At 34.2% G+C, this 23,285-nt stretch overlaps 2 protein-coding genes and 1 non-coding gene across 3 annotated transcripts; 1 reads left to right on the top strand and 2 right to left on the bottom strand.

The window, feature by feature from the left end:
* Positions 1-1,511: 1,511 nt before the first annotated feature.
* Positions 1,512-5,080, bottom strand: LOC101261850 (zinc finger (C2H2 type) family protein). Its single transcript, NM_001366382.1, has 3 exons — positions 4,820-5,080; positions 4,665-4,727; positions 1,512-1,894 (listed from the first exon to the last, which is right to left on the bottom strand). The coding sequence occupies exons 1-3, from the start codon at positions 5,011-5,013 to the stop codon at positions 1,789-1,791; spliced, it is 363 nt and encodes a 120-aa protein (NP_001353311.1). The 5' UTR covers positions 5,014-5,080; the 3' UTR covers positions 1,512-1,788.
* Positions 5,081-8,530: 3,450 nt separating this feature from the next.
* On the bottom strand, positions 8,531-8,617 carry MIR530 (microRNA MIR530). The gene has a single exon (NR_161760.1). It is a non-coding gene; the product is annotated as a microRNA MIR530 (primary transcript).
* A 6,590-nt stretch (positions 8,618-15,207) lies between these two features.
* LOC101262342 (glucomannan 4-beta-mannosyltransferase 1-like) lies at positions 15,208-19,288 on the top strand. Its single transcript, XM_004246579.4, has 9 exons — positions 15,208-15,708; positions 16,980-17,078; positions 17,163-17,415; positions 17,708-17,818; positions 17,912-18,048; positions 18,131-18,244; positions 18,332-18,531; positions 18,636-18,830; positions 18,946-19,288. Exons 1-9 carry the CDS (start codon positions 15,394-15,396, stop codon positions 19,103-19,105), a joined length of 1,584 nt encoding a protein of 527 aa, XP_004246627.1. The 5' UTR covers positions 15,208-15,393; the 3' UTR covers positions 19,106-19,288.
* The last annotated feature ends 3,997 nt before the right edge of the window (positions 19,289-23,285 follow it).

The following is a 23,285-nucleotide window of genomic DNA, read 5'->3' as shown; positions in this document are numbered from 1 at the left end:
AATTGTCTATGTGAACAAAATGCTAAAGTCAAAAACATGACAGATATGAGTTAAAATAAAATCATTCAAATGAATAACCAGTTGTGTTTTATGAAATAAAGATATATATATAAGATAAGAAAAAAAGACAAAGAGTTGAAGACAAATTTATTTTGAAAGTGAAAATTAATTTATTCAGAGACTTAATAATTTACGTAAAAAAATATATGAAAAATATGAAGATTATTTAAAAGTTTCATAATATTTGCGTGTTTATAAACAAAAAATTAAACTTATAAACTCAAATATATCATTGTATTTGTATAACTATTAAATATTCTCATTTAAAAAATAAAAATCAAAATCGCGTCATTTTAAAAATAAAAAAATAAAAAAAATATATTATATAAAATAAAATAAAAGATGCATCATAAGAGTTTTGGACTTGTGTTTTTGACTTATTCAAATGACAAATAAGAAAAAAAATCCATAAAATACAAACAAATTTTGCGTCAGAAAGTGTCGTAAAAAGCAATTTTTAACGATTTGTTTTTTTTCTTCTTATAATTATAATTCTATTTGGCGTACACGTTTGGAATTCCGAAAGAGTATGAGTCCGTCCCTCTACCTTTCTTTCTACGACTTAATATTTAGTTTTATTTGTAATAAAGTTAAATTTGTGATACGTGTTCCATAAATCACGTGTAACGTCTTTACTATCGAATCAAAATCCTAATTGTAAGGGCGAAGCTAGCATGAAAAATATAATTAAACTTTGACTCAAATTCTGTATATTTCTCAAAAAATCCATCACATAGTTTGCTTCTTTTAAAAGTCTGTGTGTTTCACTACTCTGTTACATTGATTTTTCACTCTGTATCCGTTACCCATATTTATCCAATTAATTCGAACGTTGAGAAGTCCCGTATTTAGATTCAAAAATTGTAATTTCCAATTAAAAATGGAGAAATACTTACCATTCCGTTACAACCCTTTTTGGTACGTTTTACATTTACTATATATATATATATATATATATATATACAACTAGAAGAAAACTAAGATAAATGTATATGATATACACATTGCCTAATGTTACCCAAATTGGGACATTTATAAATTGGTCCTAACTTAAAAATGAAATAATATTAGTAAAATATTAATTCAACTTTGTACCTTTAAGCCTTAGGATATACTATATATGAGATTATTGTTTGTGTTAATTGACTATAATAGAATGTTTACATTATAACTAATACAAAACACACACACACAAAAAAAAAAGATTAACCCCATAGCATCACTCAATTATTACTGCAATTGCACATAATTATTCGATATCTGCTACCTTCTACCATCACAAGTACTACATTATTCCACAGTTAACGATAATAATTAATAGTTAAACATGTTATTTTGTTCATTATAAGGTTCATATGACTTTCAGTTTCCACAAATTTAGATAGGATACATCTTGTAAGATGGATCAAGCACTATTCCAGTTCAACGAAAACTGAACGAATTACTGCTCTTTCAGCGTTTAGCTATCGAACCCAAATTGAATAAATTGACATATAGATTCAAAGACGGCGGTTCTTTAAGCAATCTGTGTTTTGATACAGTAGAAACAAAACATAGTAGGTAGTCACTAGCTAGCATCATCTCAGCGAATCTAGGCCAAACAAGAAACACCAAGGTAATGTGCTCTGCTAGGTATCTTCTAAACTTACTATACTGGGAGACGGAGAGAGACGGAGAGACGGTTCCTCTACCAGTGTCAAATGAGTTGTAAACAGGAGGGGGGAAGCTCTAACTCATTGACATTAGCTTTGGACCATTATCTGGCATGCCCATTCCAGCAGCTAAGTCGGCATCAAGTTGGGTGTGCGGTCGAGGGCCCATCATTATTTTCACACTGCATAAACAAAAGTACAGAACTATTCAGACTACCAACTATACTCACTAAAAAGCTACGGATTCACAATTCATTAGTCAAATTTGTGTGTTTGGAGCATCATATACACTTCAAATTGGATATGCAGTTCCCGACCATCTCAGTTTACAACTTATAATGAGAGTATCACATTTTCAAGTTGTAACATCTATGTTTCTGTTACGTTAATGTTTTAAGCTGTACGTATGAAACAAAATCCTCCAATTACCATGTGAGACATGTTGAATTATCCAAGAAATCCCTACTTGGACAATGCAAAGAAAATAGAGAAGCTGATAGACGAATAAAACACAATTTGTATGTTCAAGACTTCACACATTATTTATAACCAATTCTCTTTTCACCATTCACTTGCAAAAAGCTGCTAATCTATTCTTTCACCCTGTCCATGCAAGTGTGAAAGACTGCACAGGCTCTACGATGTATATGACCTCTATTTGCATTTGTTGACCCAATGCTGTCAAAACAACCAGGATAGAATAAAAAGGTAACTTGCAAAGAACACTAAGCAAGTACTACTGCCAAATTCACTACTAGAAGTTCTTCTATAATTAAAAAAACAGAATAATACTCCCTCCGTCCCATTTTATGTGGCACCGTTTGACTTGGCACAATGTTTAAGAAAAGGACGACTTTTGAAATTGTGGTCTAAATAATTCTTAGATACTTGCGTGGTTGTAGATCCTTTCATTAAGGGTAAAAGAGGAATTTTACAGTTAAATTGTTTCTAATTATAGTAAGGTGACATTCTTTTAGGGACAGACTAAAATGGGACGGAGGGAGTACTATTGTTCTTCCATCTTTGAAAGTAACACACATCTAACTCTCTAGACAATCAGCTAGTACTATTTGTTGGCAAAATGGTTTAACAGCAAATTATCAGGTATGTGTTACTGTGTAATACAAGCAGCTGAGATGGTCTTCAGTCTTCAATATACAACCCTAAAAGCACATCTCTATGGTCCTCGACTCATAAACTTCATGGTTCTGGTAAGTTAGATCATTGACCTGTATCTGTAGGAAAATTTGATGGCAAAAATGCAAGAATCAAGATGGTCAAGGACCATGTTTCCTTTGAAATCTTTAGCTAGTTTAGTTGTTGCTAGGCATGCTTTCCACCCAGTTTGTCAGTTCAAATGAATTTTAGAGAAGGTTGTCTCTACTCCTATTGGACTGTGTGGGACATCATAGTTTGCAATTTACCGAGTTTGTTATACTTCATAATAAGGAATGATATGATACACAGACAAAGCGCTATTATATATTCCCCTTCTCTTAAGAGGCTCTAAATTTGCAAAGGAATTGGTTGATCGAGGTAAACTTCTTCTCCTCGTTCCCTTGGTCAAGGTATCTGGAAATGCATCAAGGCTATGTCAGATTTCTTTCAAGAGAATTCACCAACAAAAGGGGGATGGTAGGAAAACAAGTTTTTGGTTTTCTCAAAAAAAAAAAAAAAGGAAAACAAGTTTTTGGACTGGAAAGGCATGGCTCTTTCCTAATTAATACAGTTCATTACATTCAAAACAATTGATCGTTTTTTAAAGACGGGATATGGCTGTATTATCATCTTTCAGGAGAAACCAAAATATTGGGAAATGGATAGCAACCTAAGTTGATTGGAATTTTCGGAAGCTCTCCTCCAGCTTCTTCCATGTCTGATTGTCTCACTCAGAATGTCACCCAAAGGCAATTGGGTAGGTACCTATGTTGATTGGATAGCTCATTACTACGACTTGCAATAATTTCCTTCTGGATGTAACTATCCCAGCATCACCTTTTGTTGGTGTCTTAATAACAAAAGTTACTCCTTACAGATCAAAATAAAAAGGGTCTACTTCCTAATTACGATGTTTGGGCCCATCCAACTTTTTATTCTCTTTAGGATGAAGATGTCTTATACTGAAGGAATATCACTATCTAGTCATTAATTCTTATTTGCAACGAGTGCACCTTGACTATTTCATCAAGTACCACCAACTCGCATAAATACCGGATAATCTTCCACCAAAGCCAAGGCAAATGGAATGTATCACCCAAACAATTCTTGTTTCTGCAGGAATGTAAGACATGGACTTTCATTGCTTTTACTCAACTCATTGATTGCTATGCCATACTCTTGAGACACCTACATCTAACTGAAAGTCTGAAACACCTTTTTTAGCTTCTAATCCTTCTCAAGTCAATAAGTTTGCCTTCAACTACAGTACCCTCACTAGTCTCTAGACTAAATACAATTACTTTGTCTCCTACAAATAGCTTTCTATAAACAAGTCAAAGGAAATCAATTTACAAGAAAATCATCAATTCTCAGCATTTAAGCTTCATTACCTCGCAGTAATAATCAGAAGAAACTATCCTCACCTAACTTCAATCCATTCACACAAACTCATCCCATAACAAATCAATAATTGCTTATTTCCTCTGCTTCAATTACCCTTTTATTTGTAGTTCCACTGTTCTTTCCTACTTCATTTTTAGCATGACTTCTTCACTAACGTATTTCCTTTCAATACTTGTTATTATTCTTTACTTGAACCTGGAATATATCCTTAAAGAAAAAACCTTTCTACCTTCACCAGGCAGGGGCAAGGATATGCGCACACTACCCTCCTCAGACCCTACCTATGAAATTATACTGAGTATGTTGTTGTTGCGATAAGAAATCAATAAAAAAAAAGTATCTTTTGCTCCAATTATTTCACAGTTAAGCTAAAATCAATTAACATCATACCGCTTCCTGTGCTTCTTCGTCTTGAAATGCTCATCCCTCACAGTAACATTTGCAAAATATCGACTAAACACGCACACACAAAAAAAAAAGTCATTTTTTATAAATTAAAAAAAAATCAAACTTCACGAAAATTGAAGCAGCGAAGTTTATCTTACTCGCAGTGCATACAGTAGTATTGACCCATTCCGGGAAGATCTTCGTCGACGGGCAACTCTTTCCGTTGCTCCTCCGGCTTTAACAGCTCATCGTAAACAGCATCGTCTCCTTTGACAAGGAATTTCGCACGGCGAAACTGCTTGTGAGAGTATCTACGCTTCTTCACGCTCCTGTGAGGACACTTTCCTCCCATTTTTTCCCTCTCTGCGAATTAGGGTTTTACCGATTGGATTGGGAATTTTTTTTTGAAACCCTAGATTGTGATTTCAAAGGGGAATTTATATATATATATATGCTCCTATATAAGACGGCGTCGCTTTGGTCGTGCTCTTGTTTAGATTATTATTATTGAAGTTGAAATATTATTATTATTATTATTATTATTATTATTATTATTATTATTATTATTTTAATAGATATAATTATTGGTTAGAGTAGAGTTGAACATTAAAATTTGCATAATTTTATACATTATTATTTGATTATAAAAATGATAATCCTCACATAAAATCTACCAAAACTATATATTTGCTTGCCTTTTTTTCTCTTTTTTTTAATAAGGTATACTATTGTTGATGTAATATATTGATTATATTTTTTTTCTTCGTATAATTAATTTATACGAGTATGAGCGGAGTTAATAATATGTTGATGATTTAAAGACAAATTAGTGTTTAAGTTAAACATAACTTACATGAAATACATGAAAGTGAGGATTTTGACACAACTTATATCCACACAGTGAGGAAGTTCAAAGTATTTAATGTTAGTAATTCAAGAAAATAAAGAGAATAATAGTGTTACTATATGCCATATTAGAAGAAATGGATGAAGTGGAAGCTCACATATCGTGGATTGTGTAATAAAAATATTCGCCATTACTTGAAGGTAAGTTTTATGAAGTGATTGTTTGACCCAACTATGTTGTATGTGACATAATGTTGGTCAGTTAACAATTCACACATCCAGAAAATAAATATAGAAAATTTAAAGATATTAAGATGGATGTGTGAATATTTTATCAAAAAAAGAAAAAAGATGATTATGTACTCATATTATAAGAGATAAAAATTAAAATGAAGATATTCAAGATAAGTTAAAAGTGATTTATAGACAAAATGATGAAGGTGGACGGAGATAGTTAGGACACATGAAGAGGAGATGCATAGTTGCCTAGCAAGTAGGTGTGAATGGTGAAATAAAACACACAACCTCGAATAATTTTTGCAATCCCTTAACCACCAATATTTAAAAAGGTAACTAGATATGATTTTATGCATACACGACTTATTAAAGAATACATGATCCTAGAAGAAAAATATGAAGATCGATGATTAGAGTCGAGAATTGTTTTCCATAACCTTATTGTTCTTATTACACTCCAATATTGCCCTTGTTAGATATTACATTACTTCTTATTGCTATATTCTCTTCTCCTTTGTTTTTACACAACCTTTTTATTATTATATTTTATTTTCATACTTATTTGTTTATATATTTTACTTGACTAGTAGGTTTATTAAAATAACATTTTTATCAATTTTTATAACATAGAAGCAAGATTATATATATACTATATTTTTTAAACCTCACTTAAAAAATCACATTGAATATATTATTACGATATATTCTTAAATCATCTGATTGCAAGTTAAAATTATCATGGTAAAAAATTGAGAAAATGCACAAGTACCCCTTAATTTATGTCCGAAATCTTAAAGACACGCTTATACTATACTAAGGTCCTATTACCCCCCTGAACTTATTTTATAAGTAATTTTCTATCTCATTTCGACTATGTGGCACTAGCTTGAAAAAAAAGTCAACCAGCGTTGAATCCACAAGATAGTATCACGTAGATCGAAAAGGAATAAATAATTATTAATAAAATAAATTTTAAAAAAATAATAAAACCTTAATATAATATAAACGTATGTCTAAAATTTCGACTATAGATTATTCCTACAAAATTCTTACCTTATATATGTTAAACTCAATAAATAGATACCGTTCAGCTGGTCCTGTGAATTATTTAGGATAAGAAAGAAAATTTATTGAAAATGACAACTCAGTATTAGGTTTTTCATACACTTGACAAGTGCATGGCTAAGAATAGCTCATCATCTCTTCACATACCTCTCAGTTCCAATTATCAAAACAACTTATTATTCCGTTCGTTTCGAAAAAGAATAATTTAGTTTAACTTGAAATCAAGTTTAAAAAAGAAAAAAGACTTTTTAATTTTATAATACTAAATTAAAGTTATGTCATATGTACTAAAATACTTTTTAATCTTATGACCTTAAATATGTCACGTAAAAAATAAAAGTTAATGTATTGCAAAAAAAGAAAAGGATCATTTTTTATGAAACTAACTAAAAAGGAAATAAAAATATTCTTTTTAAAACGAAAAGAATATTTATTTTGATCATTTTATTTTACTATATACTTTTTGCTAGGTAAATATCTGCCTAATGTGAGGTATTTTTATAAACTTAAGTGATTGATGAGATTAGACCTTGGGGTTTTATAATTTTTTTAGTTTTCTTCAAAGAGATTTTTACATAGGTTTAGAAATTGTAAAAATAAAAAATAAAAGGAGGATCATTTACTAAATATTTGTCCAAATATGTCACTTCTCTAATGTTTGATCATAGATTTTCAAACATTTTTGACAATATTATTTGAATGAAGATTCGGGCGAAATCTCACAATGAGTTTGGCTATAATATTTGAGAAATATATTTTATTTTTTAATAAATATAATTTACACTCATAAGTCTTAAAACTATCAAAAATAACCATAAGTTTGTATTATATAACAAGATAAAAACGTCAATGTAACAAAGATTCATGACTCCACCACAAAGTTAGTTGAATCTTTGTTGCAACAAATAACAAGTAGTGGTTGTTCAGAGAGAGTGCGACATACATCATTTCATACATCGTGAAGTAGATGAAGCACGTGACGTTATTTCCCTGATCCGCAACAATCATATCATCGCTTTCGTATTTATTGAATATTCCATCACTCCTTTGGTGTTCATGTAAAAAATTATGTGATACAATGCAAACAACTACTCTAAAGGATGTGTTTGGTGTAAAACTTCAATTTTACAAGCTCCCAAAACACTAATTTTTTCTAGTAACTGAAAATTTGAGTTATTCGTCAAATAATAGCAAATTATATAGACACACTATTTGCTTAAAAAAATTCCACTTTTTATTTGAAAAATCTATGGCCAAACGGAGCCTTATCGCCAATTAAAAGGGAAAGCGTTCCATAATGGGATATTTTACCATCCTACAGCTCGAAGACAAATATCTGATTATATTTTAAGTGGAGAAATCATATTCATTCCACCACAAACTTTAATGGTGTAGAAGCAATTAATCGTCTTCAAAACAACACCATTGATATCCATTATCATCCCGATAGGACTAGACGGGCCTGCCTCGTTGCGCGTCGAATTCCTAAATAATCATATTATTGCATCGACAAATCAAACAAGAATCTTGATAAGGAAATCAAACCAACCATCGTAATATTTTCTTTACGATTGAAAAAATAAGTGTCAACTTATGCTTACCTCGATTAATTCGTTGGATACTACCATCTCCCATCAACACAGATTCAACCAATGCTTACACTTAGTGCAACAACTTTGAAAGGTAAAGATTGGGAAACTAATGGGAGGCCAAGATACCATTTTTGTCTGCATGAACACCTACACCTTTCTGCACGAATTATACGCGAACTAATTCGTTCACTAAGGTGCAGGTGCAAATGCAGATAAAAATATCTCTTGTTTATCAAAATATGTTACATTAGAACGAAGCGTTAGTAGATATAATAGCAAATGTGATGAAAATAAAATTCAAATATAATAGATCTGGACACCTAACATGAAAGAGCCTTCCTATTTTCACAACACATATAATAACTATATTGGCATTGAGTGTTGGTATTTATTATTTATAATAACTATTGATGTGGTGAATTCTTGGGATTTGATATATGGGCTCAAAAAGATGTAAGCTACACAACAAATCACACACGTGAAGAGATGAAATAAATAAAAAGAAAAGGATATATAAGTTTCATTCAAGAAAGAAGCTTCTAGAAAATGAAGTTGATTGCTCCATTTTTTAACCAAAAATCTTGAGTTCGAATCATGAATATGAAAAAATCATGTTACGAAGCGACTTTCCACTTACATGAATTTACACGACATGATTTGAATATGCAGGAATTCAATACGGATATCAGACACCGAAACAAAAGATAAAAGTTTGAATGGTTAGTAGAATAGTTAGACAGAAGCCACGTGCTGAATAGGCTTGGGCAGATGCTGTTTACTCTTGGTGACCAATGATAAAATGACACGTGCTCTGACCAAATGCAGCAATGCTAACTCCACCTGAAATGCCTCAGTCTATCTAGTGGAATGCAATTTTCAACCAAACTATGAGTAAATGCAAATTTTAAACTCGATGAATTCAACCTAAATATTTCGTAATTTTTCACGTATATTCGTGTTTTGGATGAACACTGTTAAATTCAGTTCAACACATTGTTGCATCAATCTTCTGCCACACTTGACCATTGAGTCGAACTATGAGAACGAAAGATCTTTATGACGAGGAGTAACGATATATTTGAAATCTTTCTGTCTTAACTAAAGGTCTCAAAGTTTAAAACTTGGGATGTAAGTCTTAATGGATAATTAACCCCAAGTCGGAGGTAGAGGGAATTCAGTCTCTTTACCTCCTAAGCTATTGGTTATCGTCTAGATCTATTGAATGGTCAGCAACTTTCTCTACCAAACTCGATGAATAATGGACCTGCCTAGTTTTTCGAGTAGATTATCCAGTCCCCCCTTAAGAAAAACACATTAATGTGCTAAATTTCTCACTAAAGCATACCTATCCTCCTCTCCACAACTATTAGATGTCACATGATCCATCACTTCAAGCAATAATCACAAGCACCAATTGAGAAATGCACAAATTAATCTTATCAACAACCAATCTGGGTAAACGAAGTAACCATCAACAACCAGTGGCAATTATCAGAATAATTATCAGTATTAGGATGTATATCTGCGACATACACATAATGAGAACCAATTTGGCCACATCGCCCAACATAACGTTACAGAAAAAACAGTTGGAAGTGTTTGAATAATATAGTCGATAGTAAATGGAACCTAAACATTGAGAAACAAACTACACAATCAGTGTTTGACATGTTATGTATAGGACTCAATAATGTCTTCCAGGGAAAAACAGGTCTTTGCTCATACGTTGGTCACCAGAAACCAACTTTTTTCTATCAGCACCAATCCAGATATGACAATAGAAGAGACTTCGTCAGCACAGGGATGGAATCTAATTTTCAGGAGATTGTTGGATAATTGAGAAGTGAAAAGGGTGATTGAACTACTAGAAAGGATAGGAAATTTTACAGGGACGACACCACTACTCCCGACTCCATCAGATGGGGGCACAATGAAGATGGATATTTCTTATTAATTAGAGTATACAACAGGGGTTTATCTGAGATGACAGGAAGTTTTAAAAGCCCCCTTGGAAAACTATATGGAAAAGGCATGGCACCAACAAAGGTGAACTGCTTTTTAAGAATAGTAATAAAGAAAGCATGTTTCACTCATGAAACACTTCAGAGGAGGAAAATCAAGATAACATCTAGATGCTCTTTATGTATGGAAAAGCATGGCACCAACAAAGGTGAAATGCTTTTCAAGAATAGTAATAAAGAAAGCATGTCTCACTTATAAAACACTTCAGAGGAGGAAAATCCAGATAACATCTAGATGCTCTTTATGTATGGAAAAGCATGGCACCAACAAAGGTGAAATGCTTTTCAAGAATAGTAATAAAGAAAGCATGTCTCACTCATGAAACACTTCAGAGGAGGAAAATCCAGATAACATCTAGATGCTCTTTATGTATGGAGGCAGCAGAAACTAACAGTCACTTATTCCTTCATTGTAAGGTAACATCTCCAATCTGGGCAATCTTTTTCTGTCTGGCTAGGGAGGATTGGACAATGCCAGAACATAATGCACACTTGCTAAGCTGCTACATTAGAAAAGGTGGGATGTAAGAGTAAAATAAAATTGGTGGAAAATGGTACCAGCTTGCAGTTGGTGGAACATATGGAAGGAGAGAAATTAAAGGATTTTGATGGCAGATCAAATGGAATTGTATTTTAGTTTTTGGTGCAAAGAACAATGTAATCACACTTCTTTGATGGTGGCCAACATAAAGGGTATGCTGAGGAATACATTAATTAGAGAACTCCTAAGAAGTCCACTATCTGTTTTTCGGTTGGATTGTCAACTGTACTCCTAAGAAGTCCACTATCTCTATTCCTCAGGATTCAGGGATTGTTAATTTATCTTTTAGCGCCCACATGCTTATTTATCCCTATGCATACTTGTAGAATAGAGATTGTTATTAAGGATCATAGATATGATTACAGATATCATATCCTTACAAGATCTTGAAGTCTACAACTTTGAAAAGAGATTTTTCACATAACACATTGAAACAGTAGTGGAGATCTCAAGAATTCTTAGTTATGCTAGGCATTGTGGAGGAGATTTACAGGACAATATGAACTTAAAGAATCTTAACAGCATCTGAAGTGGCTGAAGAACCTAAGGTGCTTGGTCCAAAATTCATTTTTGTTATTACTTTATTCCCCACAGTTCCCAACTATCACATTCCCAATTTGAAAGGATTAAATTTGGAGTACTACAAAGAGAATATAAAAATTAAAGCACCAACAACGCTGAAATCTATTCTAAATACTTGGCAAACTCAAGACAAGATATATATAAGATTAGAAAATATAGAACAAGAGAGAAGATAGACCAAAAGCATTTTATGCATATACTGATGTGGTATATTAAACTGAAAAAAGTCGAACATCTAAGAATTATAAAGAAATAGATCAAGAATACTCACATAGTTGAATATAATTTGCACTATCCATCTACATCCTCATGGGGTTAAATAATTTTCTCAAAAGATCAGGGCAAATGTTGCATCAGGTCAAAGAATAAACAAAAGAGAATGGAAGGTGTCAATTTTATCTTATGAATTCAGCGCCAACAAATATCAACCTCCTGTTAAGAGTTAAAAATCAAGTCCTTTTGACATGGACTAAGTTTAGAGGTTGTCAATACACAAATAAAAGACTCAGAACTAGATAATATTTTTGGCGAACTCCATCCTTTGATTTTCAAAATACATCAATTTTATGGAGTGCCAGACGTAAATACACCTATACCAATTGAGCTGAACATTCTTGTTTCATACCCAAGGGATGTTTGGGTAAATACTTACGCACCCCAGGTGTTTATACAAATCAAGTACGTTAACCTTAGTAGTTAAAAATTAGAGTGAGAATGCATACAACTTAACCATGATTACGGGGTGGATGTATATATGGACACATTCAGCGATGCAAGCCCGAGGTTGGTGTGGAGTGAGGCTTAGTGCACATGTCATCCAAAAGAAAGAAAGATTCAAGTATCTTGGGTTTATTATCCAAGGAAATAAGAAGATTGACAATGGTGTCACACATCGTTATGGTGCATGGTGAATGACATGGAGGCTCACATCCGGAGTATTAAAAAGATGCCACCAAAACTTAAGGTAAGTTCCATAAAGTGGTTAATACCAACTAAGTTGTATAAGGCAGAGTGTTGGCCAGTCAAGAGCTCTCATATTTAGAAGATCAAAGGTTGTGGAGATGAGGATGATGCAGCAGATGTATGGGCTTATTAAGAAAGATAAGACTAGAAATGAAGATATTCAGGACAAGGTAGGAGTAGCCTCGGTGGAGGAAAAAATGCAAGAATCGAGACTGAGACGATTCAAACATGTGAAGAGGAGATGCATGAATGCGCTTGTTCTGAGGCGTTAAAGTTTTTGGCTATGGATGATTACAGGAGAGGTAGAGATAGACCGAAGAAGTATTGGGGAGAGGTGATTAGACAAGACATGACACAGTTGAGCCTTACAAGGACATGACCTTAGATAGGAGGTTGTGGAGCAGTGTTATAAAGGCGTGCTTAAGCCCTGAAGAGAGGCTCAAATTGCGTTGACTGTTTAACCTTGCTAATGTGCGCCAGGTGTTGTCATCAAAGCTCTTCCCTTGTGAATGAGCATTTCCCAAAAGGCAACACTAAACCATTGATATTTCAATGAATCATAAAAACAATCAATTTCTTCGTTCATATATTTGTTATTCATGCTTACAATTGTTAGTCATGGACAAAACACACACACACACACACACACACACATATATATATATATATTCTCCATCTGCACCTATTCTCAATAAATCTCATGCTTTATTTGCGCTTAAAGCCCCTATGAACCTTGGAGTTTTTTTGCGCTTTTTGCTTTTGATTACACTGTTATGTTGGGCACGAACTATGGTAGAAGATTAGTAGATAGTAGAGTGTTGTCTCATTTATCCTTCCATACTAGTAATCGTAGTGTTTCTCAGGTAGTTTCTTGTCCTTCAATTTCTATCATCATCTATTGTCTCTTGCTAAGTTGCTCGGACTTTTCACTTTTGGTGTCACACCCGTGTCAACACGACATGGGTGTGGGTGTGGGGTAGGTGTTGGGATCTGTGTCCGATTTGGTCAACCGATTTTGCGTACTTTGACCAAAATTGATGGGGAAAGTCCAAACAGTTTTTTAATGCTTTCTGTAATTAATAGAAAAGCTAAGGTGAAATTGAAGAAAATGGAATACCTTTTATATAGAATTTCTATGTCACTCATTTTCCTTTAATCACTGTCCAGATTCTCCTCAAGTTCTCTACGTAATATCTCATAACTTAGGTTTTATAACTCTATTTTAAAGATAATTTAATTATTTTTAGGCGAATCCACATCCGTATCCATATCCCTGAGTAGATCATGAATGACCCGACCTCTAGATCCACTTCCGTATCGGACACCCGCACCCGAGTCCGAGCAACTTCGGTCTCTTGTACTTTTATCACACTATTTTGTTGTAATTTCTGTTCTTATATTTTAATAATACTTTATCATGCTTTTAATAGGTTTTGCCATGATTTCTTCACTTTCATTTTTCTTTTCCTTTTTGATCTTCCTTCTCCTAAGGCGAAGATATACCGAAAACAACCTCTCTACCTCAAAGGTTAGAGTAAGGTTTACGTACACTGTACTCTTTTTAGACCTCATTTGTGGAATTACACTAGGTATGTCGTTGTACATGTCTTGCATTCATTGGTTTGCGCAAATATCCAGCGCGGCTAAGTTTTTACCATGACATTTGTCACTAATAGATTAAAGTTGCTTATAATTTTCAACTTAACAACATTTTGGTGTAGGAAAGTTGACAAATTGAATAACCAAATCAGCCAATTTAACCAACAATTTATTGCCCTAAACAAAATCGGACATAGCATAACTTTAGAAATTTATTGCAATCAACAAGTGGCACGTATTTAAACCAAACTTCCTACTTTCTAAAGAATTACCGACAGCCATGATATAATTAGGGAAGTCACCCTTCACAAGGTAATTTATAAACATTTAAATAAAGCCAACCACTTACTAACATATCCATCGTGACTTGGGACTGCAAGTGTCCCACACAAGAATCGACAATTTAGATGACATTGCGAGAGTTGATGACGGTGGTAACGTTGGATGTGCTCAAAACGTGTTGTGTTCTATATTCACATGATTCCAAACTTGTGTGGTGTCTTTGAGGCTAGATATATGCATCACTTCATGGTTCTACATCCAGAAAAAACAGAGTTAGGCCAGCTGTAAACTTCAAAGCAAACTTTGCAATTTTCATTTATTTGATAGTATGATTTCAAAAGCAATCAGTGATGTCGGTGACAGGATAAAACGACGTAGTCCTACTAAGATAATTATTTTGTTTCTGATTCAAGTCAGAATTACCACTAATACTCTCAAAAAGAAAGCATGAAATCAGAGTAACTTAGGAGCTAAAAAAAGGATAAAGGCAATAGTGAGAGAAGATAACAAGTTATACTAAAGACTCGAGGAGTTAAGAAGCATTTTGGTGAAATTCAGGTGAAATCTCTTTCACGCTTCTATTTAGATACGTAAATAGATAATAATCATTCAAAACTTAATCTTCATTATCGAATACAAAGGTTTAACATGTATATTTATGTTTAGATCCTCCAACAGCATTGTCGGAGGGAAAAGCCAAACATCCAGCTAGCACAATGATACGTTGCAGCACCTTCATTGCATGTAGACCGTGTGTCTCTCACATGAAAGAACTTTATTTAAATGGATTACTCAATCTACAATACCACTCCAGCTCATCTCCATTTACTATCGTCACCTTCACCACAATCACACTGCATCTTTATTTAAAGCAGCAAAACCTTCATCCTAAATTTCACCACAATTTCCCTCCATCTCTATGTACTTGCAAGGGCAAGCTCGTTCCTTTCAACCTAAAGTGCTCTGCTCCCTAACTAAACTCTGAATTCAGGTCGAGACAAACCATGAGAAATCTCGTTTTCCAAGATCCTGGGATCAGAGTAAGCACCAATTCTACTCAAAGTCTAAATCATGCTTGGGAGCGAATACGAGTTCCAGTTGTAGTGCCTGCCCTACACCTTGCAATGTATATATGCATAGCCATGTCCGTCATGCTATTTCTTGAGCGTATTTACATGGCAATAGTGATAGCAGGGGTCAAGTGCTTTGGAAAGAAAAGATATACCAAGTATAAGCTCGAGTCCGTAAAAGAAGACCTAGAGAAAAACAAAAACTACCCAATGGTGTTGGTCCAAATTCCTATGTTCAATGAAAAGGAGGTACATACCTTACTTGAGTACAAGTTCCAGAAATTTAAAGTTATGCATAAATAATTATTGTTTAGCTTTGTGTTTCAGTTTTTCCTAGAAGAAACTACAAATATGCCTGTTTCCATCGCCCTTTCTTTTTCTGATCAGTGGTTATATTTTTTCCATCTTGAGAGTAATTTTTAGAGAATAAATCACAAACATACAATGATCCCAAAACTGAAATAAATTGAGTGAATCAGAAAAAAGAAAATACAATTTCATTTCTCACGACACCAATAATCAAAAACCTAGAAACAACAAAGAGCATACAACCATATCCTAGTATCAATTGAAAGTTCATGGGAGGATTTTACCTTCAATGCTAGAGGAACAATATTTGTTCTTCTCTCACCCTTCATCTTACACTTCCCCATACCTGGACCGATCATCCAGAAAGAATTATAAAATAAAAATTACACCAACAATATGGGAAATTTCTTAAATGAACAAATAGATACCAAGAGATTACTCCCTTCTCATATAAATCCCGAACCATTAGTCAGAATTTACTAATTAAGCTAACAAAACTTTTGTCAAGATATATATCTAAGCTTTTCCCTGTTGAGTACTGCTACAAAGCCATGATTTTAATAGCAAGAGACCAAATGATTTAAATAGATCTAAAAGGTCAATGTTAATTGGTCAACAAGGTCAAACCAAGATGTAAGTCGGGACATTGAAAGGAAGGAAGCTTATTGTCCATCTGTTTATAAATTAAAAAAGGAGCAAGATAGTTTATGGACAGTTTTCACCAGTAGAATATACTGACTGATTGCAGAAATTATAGATTTATGTTAATCATCCAATACTGTTAAAGACATACATAGCTTAATAAGAAGATAAACTACAATGAGCATCAAGAAACCAATGGAAATAAATTAGATATTTTCTGCAGTTAGAAAAATAAGTTTAATAATATATCAATAGCATATTGACTGCAAGGTTCTAACCTCTAGCTTAGTCAAATGAGGAACAATATTTAGGAGCGTATAAAATAAAGGCACAGAGTTTTGCGCCTTGCTCTGAGTCCTGATCAAAGAGGATCAAAAGTAGACAACAAGAAAACACATTTGAAAGTAGTCCCAACTAGAATAGCATACGAATAGGGATATGAACTTTCTCTACACTATAAGAACCATTATCATCTTATTGTTTATTATCAGATTATCATCTTATTGTTCATTATCAGATTATCATCTTATTGTTCTTAATTAGATTATCATCTTATTTTTCTTTATCAGGTTTACAAGCTCTCAATTGGTGCTGTATGTGGCTTGTCATGGCCATCAGATAGGCTTGTAGTGCAGGTTCTTGATGACTCTACCAACGAAGTTTTACGGGTATCACTTTCAACTCAACTTTATCTGAGAGAGAAGCTTAAGAATCTTCTGAATGCCAACTAATGTTTGAGAATATAATTGCAGACATTAGTGGACTTGGAATGTCGAAAGTGGATAGAGAGAGGGATAAATGTGAAATACGAAACAAGAAACAACAGGAATGGCTACAAAGCTGGTGCTCTCAAGGAGGGTCTAAAGAAGCAGTATGTTGATGACTGTGAGTATGTTGTGATCTTTGATGCAGACTTTCAGCCTGAAGAAGACTTTCTTTGGAGAACCATACCATATCTTATCGACAACCCAGAACTGGCTCTGGTTCAAGCCAGATGGAAATTTGGTAAGGCCAAAGACTGCATTATGTCCATACACACACTGAACAATTGTTCATGACCTCAAAAACAAACAAAATTAAAGTTGTTTGGAAGAGGTAAAAATTAATGAATAGCGGATTACTATGTTTATGATAATAAACTTTGATTGTCTCCGTTCTATGATAAGAGGATTCTTTTATGTTTTTCTACTCACTCAAAGAACTTGTCATGAAATCATACATAGACAAAGGATTACCGGTTTCAGTCGTATTTCTGGTTCTTTCTTGGTTATTAATGTAAGTGAAAATCCTTCCACAGTCAATGCAGATGAATGTCTGATGACTCGACTTCAAGAGATGTCACTGGACTATCATTTCAGTGTTGAGCAAGAAGTTGGCTCATCCACATGTTCATTTTTTGGTTTCAATGGTAAACAAATAGTCAGATCTCACTCCATATACAGGCATTTAACAGCTAGACATTATTTTAAGAATGTAATTAGCTTTTTGGATTGAATTGTAGGGACTGCTGGCGTGTGGAGAATTCGAGCAGTGAATGATGCTGGCGGATGGAAAGACAGGACCACAGTAGAGGATATGGATCTTGCAGTACGGGCGAGCCTGAAGGGTTGGAAATTTTTGTTTGTGGGCGACTTAGCTGTGAGTTCATAACTTCAATCTTCTTACTTATGGCAATGACTATACGCCTCTATGTATCAGATGCCTAACATAGTTCATTTAGGTCAAGAACGAACTCCCAAGTACCTTCAAGGCTTACAGATTTCAGCAGCACCGCTGGTCATGCGGCCCAGCTAACCTCTTTCGCAAGATGATTAAAGAAATCATCCTTTGTGAGGTATCACTATTTAAAAAAGAATTTATACTATTAAAAAAAGTTATTTTGTCAACAATTCACACATCACACCTTTTCTTTTAAACGCAGCGTGTATCAGTATGGAAGAAGTTTCATCTCATCTATGGTTTCTTCTTTGTGAGGAAGATTATTGCACACTGGGTTACGTTTTTCTTTTACTGTATCGTCATTCCAGCAACTATCTTGGTGCCTGAAGTCCATCTTACAAAGCCTCTAGCTATATATCTTCCAGCAACTATTACCATTCTTAATGCCGCTTGCACACCAAGGTATGTAAACTCACGAAACTGAACTCAGAAATCGTCCTTCTGTTTTTCCATTTTATATTTTTCAAGCACAATAATTTAATACACCTTAATTGGTTTCCACACAGATCTTTCCATCTTCTTGTATTCTGGATCCTATTTGAGAATGTCATGTCTCTCCATCGATCCAAGGCAGCAATAATAGGACTCTTAGAAGCCAGCCGAGTAAATGAATGGGTTGTAACTGAGAAGCTGGGGAACACGATGAAGCAAAAGTACAGTGCCAAAGCATCAAAGAAACCAAGATCAAGGATAGGTGAAAGGTAATCATGATATCATTTGACAGTTCTCTCACTCCCTAGGAAGTTGGTTAAACATCAAAGTGTTCTCTATCCTGCAAATTTCTGACTGTAACCTGCACTATGGTTTTGCAAACAGGATTCACGTCTTAGAGCTGCTAATGGGAATGTATATGCTACACTGTGCTATATACAACATGCTATTTGGAAATGACCACTTTTTCATCTACCTGTTCCTCCAAGCAGGAGCGTTCTTCATTGTTGGAATTGGCTATGTTGGAACATTCGTCCCCAATTAGAAAATACGGTGAACATAGGATGCCACTGGCATGCAGGACACAGTGAGAACCATGCCCAACTAGTATACTAGTAGTATGCAAGTGCTAAATTGTTTAAAAGTTAGGCCCTACAAGAGCTTAAAGGTTTCAATGTAATAATGTGTTTCATTATTTTTATATATTTCCAGAATTTACAGATGTTCATTTGGCTGCCCAAATAACTTTTGCTACTCTTTGTCGTGTCATCAGATATCCATTGCATAGTATTGTATGTAGTAAATTGTGAAAAAGATAAGCATTAGTATTGTGTTCTAATTTTATCTTCTTTTCTGCAAGAAAAAGGCAAATTCATGGAACTTAATGATTTAGCTAAGCATATTTTACTTCGTGACTCAACCCCTCCTAAAGATTTTAATGAACCTATGGATCCAGAAAAAAAAAAGGGCAGCCTGGTACACAAAGCATTCCGTGTTAACAGGGTTCGGGGAATGGTCGCACCTCAAGGGGTGTAAATAGACAACCTAACCTAATCCAAGCATTAAGGGTTGCTTCCAAGCTCGAATCCGTGACCTATAGGTCACACGAAGACAACTTTACCATTGATCCTAGAACCTCAAAATTTTATAAACCTTACATGGATAAAGGCCAAAACCAGAGAATCTAAATATCTTACAAGAAAGTGGGGACTGACAGTGAAAAGTCAAATATTCCTCCAGCTTTGGACATCTTCATCTGTTAACTGCTTCTTAGACATGGGAATTCAATATTTTTAGGACTTGAAATCTTCATTAAGGATCTATTGAACAGCTAGCAAGGACGGTATATGAAGAAAAGGATGAAGATGATACGGAAGCTTATTCCTTTATGCATCATTTGGACAGTTTGGCAACAAAGGAACAAGAGACGTTTTAAGGGAAAGAGAAGTTGATTCCTGTTATAAAATATAGTTGATTACAAAATTTGTTTCGCTGGCATAAAAATGATACTGTAATTAGCATACATGACATCCCAGACTGGCTAGATTAAGTTTCTGGTTAGTCTTTGTACAAATCCAATATTTATATACTTGTCTAGGTCTTGGTACTTTTTTTGACTTCTCCAAATGAAATGAAATTGTCCAATATATACATATATAAGCAGTCAGTAGAGGTGAGATTCATGACAAGCATACAACAATTAGCAGACACATCTGGCTACAATGGCAGACAACTTTCAACTGTGTATATAGGGCTCTCCCCTTAAGCGCAAAACACACGAAGAAGTTGATATGTCAAGGAATACTAAAAAAATGATATTTTTTTTTGATGAAGTAACTTTTTTATATTAATGGGATGACAAATTCCTTTTTTTTATAATGTAAGAGATGCGGTGGGAAATTCCTATAGTAGAAGTAGTAAAAGAACAATACGGTTCTCTGCAATAAAAGCAGTTGAAAAGAAGATATTTTCCCTTGTCTTGCTTTATTAATTCTTTAAGTTGTGAATGCAGGGCCTAGAACATTACCTCTAGCATAGTATTCTACAAATTAGTCACAATGTTCTTCTTGCCGAACACACTACCAATGTTAAAGATCAATGCAACTAAAGGATTGTATGAGCAATCATAACCTGGAAATCATTCTCCACTCCTCTCACAATGCCAAAACCAAGACGTTCTTTGTAGTTTCAACAAATCTCTTTTCCTCTAACAAGGTAAGATCCGTGTGTCAAGCTCATAATTGCAGAACAATAAAACCAACATCAAATAACTTGCCTATGCTCTTCCGAAATTCTACCGGTATATCATCAGGCCCAGACACTTTTCCCTTGCTCATCCTACGAATAGCATCCTTAACCTCCTCGACCTTTATACACCTACAATACCCAAAATAACAACGACCCTCGGTGTGCTCCAAATTACCCAACCCCTATTAGATAATGCCTTAAATTTTTCAAATAAAACAATGATTATCGCATGTATAGGCAAATACTACCCTAAATTAAGGCTCAGTGAGAACAATAAGCACAAAAACAGACTTACATGGACGGGGTCAATGAGTCGATCAGAAGGCTCTTATGGCCTGGGTTGGTGCTCTCTATTCGACTTCCAAGAAGTACCCGCCTAAGGTCTGCCCAAGTTGCCGAACTAATGCCGATAAAAATAATGTAAGATCTCGTAAAATAAGTAGAGACATATACAGATACATATACAGGCAAGAACAAAAATTTGCTTCTGATTTTACAAGCAAAACATATTTCAAGTTGGTTGAGAATTATAGAGCACTTGTTTCTTACTACAAATAGTAACTGTTTCTACAGACAAGAAAAACAGCATATGTTGGAAGGGAAAGAAAAGATGGGATCTTTACACTCAAATCATGCTACACCCTTCTGCTCAATCTACAAAATGCAACATCAATTTGGCTTTGGAAAGAAAGTTCGGAAATGCCATGCCCCTTACAAAGTTCAGATCTTCACTTGGTTAGTAGGCGAAAAAATGCATGTCTCCCACAGTCAAATTTGCAAAGAAGACGAATGCACATTTGCTGTAGATGTACACTATGCGAAGAGCAGCCAGAGGACACTAACCATCTATTTCTGCATTTAAAAATAACTGCTCAATTGTGCTACATGTTTTTTAATAGTTTTGGGCCTGAACTAGACAATGCCTACAGATGCATACAATCTACTACAAAGCTGGCACCAGAGGGGACTTAAGGGGCATACATTCAAGACTCTGGAATACAATACCAGCAACGATTTGGTGGGTTATTTAGAGAGATAGAAACTCAAGATTTTTTTCACAACAAAAATAACTTAGTCTTAAATCTCATTGTGTTTCCTTGCTTTTTCCTTTTGGAACGACAAGGCAAATATACATGATATACTCAAATTGTGTACTTCTGTAAGAACTTCTTTTGATGTACAGCATACTCTTGATGCTGATACTTGCATAAAAAGTTTACCATACTTACAACTACAACAACATACACAGTGTAATCTCACAAGTGGCGTCTCGGGACGATAGTGTGTACAATAAAAAAAATCTCATTATATAGCAATCAACTATCAGTGCCTTGATGGAACCTCTCATTAATACTCTTCCAATTAGTATCATACTCATTCCTTTTTGCCAAAAAAATGTATTACACCATTCAATTTCTATACAACTTTCAGCAATTCAAATTCATTAAACCACACAAAACTTCAAAGTTTGACATAATAGTTTCTCTCATTTCAACTTATTCTACGGATACCTGTCACCTCCCCGTTAGCTGCAAGTACCAATAACTCTATTCATCAAAAGTTAAGTTCAAGACAAAGGAGAAGAAATTACCTGCGGAAGCACAAAAGTATTGTTGAGGGAAGGAGTGCTGGAAGTTCCGATTACCGTGCCGGAGAAGAGACCCGCCGGACGCCGATCGGGTCAAAGGGCTTTGAGCTAACCGAATTTGAGCCAATGCACAATAAGGTTGAAGCCCAATAAGAATGGGTCCAATGTTTAATGTGGGCTTTTAGAAAGAAGCCCAGTATCAGAATACATGGTATTTGAAGAAGGAAATTTATTTTGAAGTAAAAAAAAAATGCAATTAGAAAGTCTAGTCAAAGAATATTACTTTTAATTTAATAGATTTAATTATAAAAGTGTTTTTCCTAAACTATTTTTAATATCACCCTTAAACATGTCCCTCAATAAACCTCTTAAAAGACCTCATTTATTTTTATTAAAATTTAGATATTTGAATTTAAATGTACATCTGAATAATATGTTGTCTTTAAATTTGAACACTAAATGATATTTAAAACGTTTGTTTTTCAGTAATCGAGTATACATAATTTATTCATATGTATAATAAAAACGCAAATCAAACAAAAACTAATTAAGTATTGACAATCAATAAAATAAAATTAATATTTTGATTTAAAAATGAAATATTTATGCTTGCTAATGATGGTGGAGATAGTTTGTAGTGTGGTGATGATGGGAATAGTTGTTGTTCGTTGGTAGTAATGATGATGGTGATGGTTATGAAGACGAAGGTAGTTGGTTTTGTGGTGACTATCATAATGACGGTGATTGATAGTAGTGTTGGTGGTTGTAATTGTGAAGTTGGTTGATGTTATAGTTGGTCGTGTTAATGGTGATGACTGAAAAATATGTGGTGATGGATATTGTGTTTGCTATAGTTGGTGGTGGTATTAGTTATGATAATGGAGGTTGT

This window comes from Solanum lycopersicum, chromosome 9 (genome assembly GCF_036512215.1).
Source record: "Solanum lycopersicum chromosome 9, SLM_r2.1".
NCBI lineage: Eukaryota > Viridiplantae > Streptophyta > Magnoliopsida > Solanales > Solanaceae > Solanum > Solanum lycopersicum.
Note: the sequence above shows the minus strand (reverse complement) of the source record. Positions and strands in the feature narration are given on the sequence as shown.

Coding starts and splice junctions, on each gene's coding strand:
- LOC101261850 (NM_001366382.1), bottom strand. CDS start 5,013: ATGGGAGGAAAGTGTCCTCACAGGAGCGTGAAGAAGCGTAGATACTCT. Junction 4,728..4,819: donor TACTACTGTATGCACTGCGA/GTAAGATAAACT, acceptor GTGCGTGTTTAG/TCGATATTTTGCAAATGTTA. Junction 1,895..4,664: donor ACGAAGAAGCACAGGAAGCG/GTATGATGTTAA, acceptor TTGTTTATGCAG/TGTGAAAATAATGATGGGCC.
- LOC101262342 (XM_004246579.4), top strand. CDS start 15,394: ATGAGAAATCTCGTTTTCCAAGATCCTGGGATCAGAGTAAGCACCAAT. Junction 15,709..16,979: donor CTATGTTCAATGAAAAGGAG/GTACATACCTTA, acceptor TTTCTTTATCAG/GTTTACAAGCTCTCAATTGG. Junction 17,416..17,707: donor TCAAGCCAGATGGAAATTTG/GTAAGGCCAAAG, acceptor ATCCTTCCACAG/TCAATGCAGATGAATGTCTG.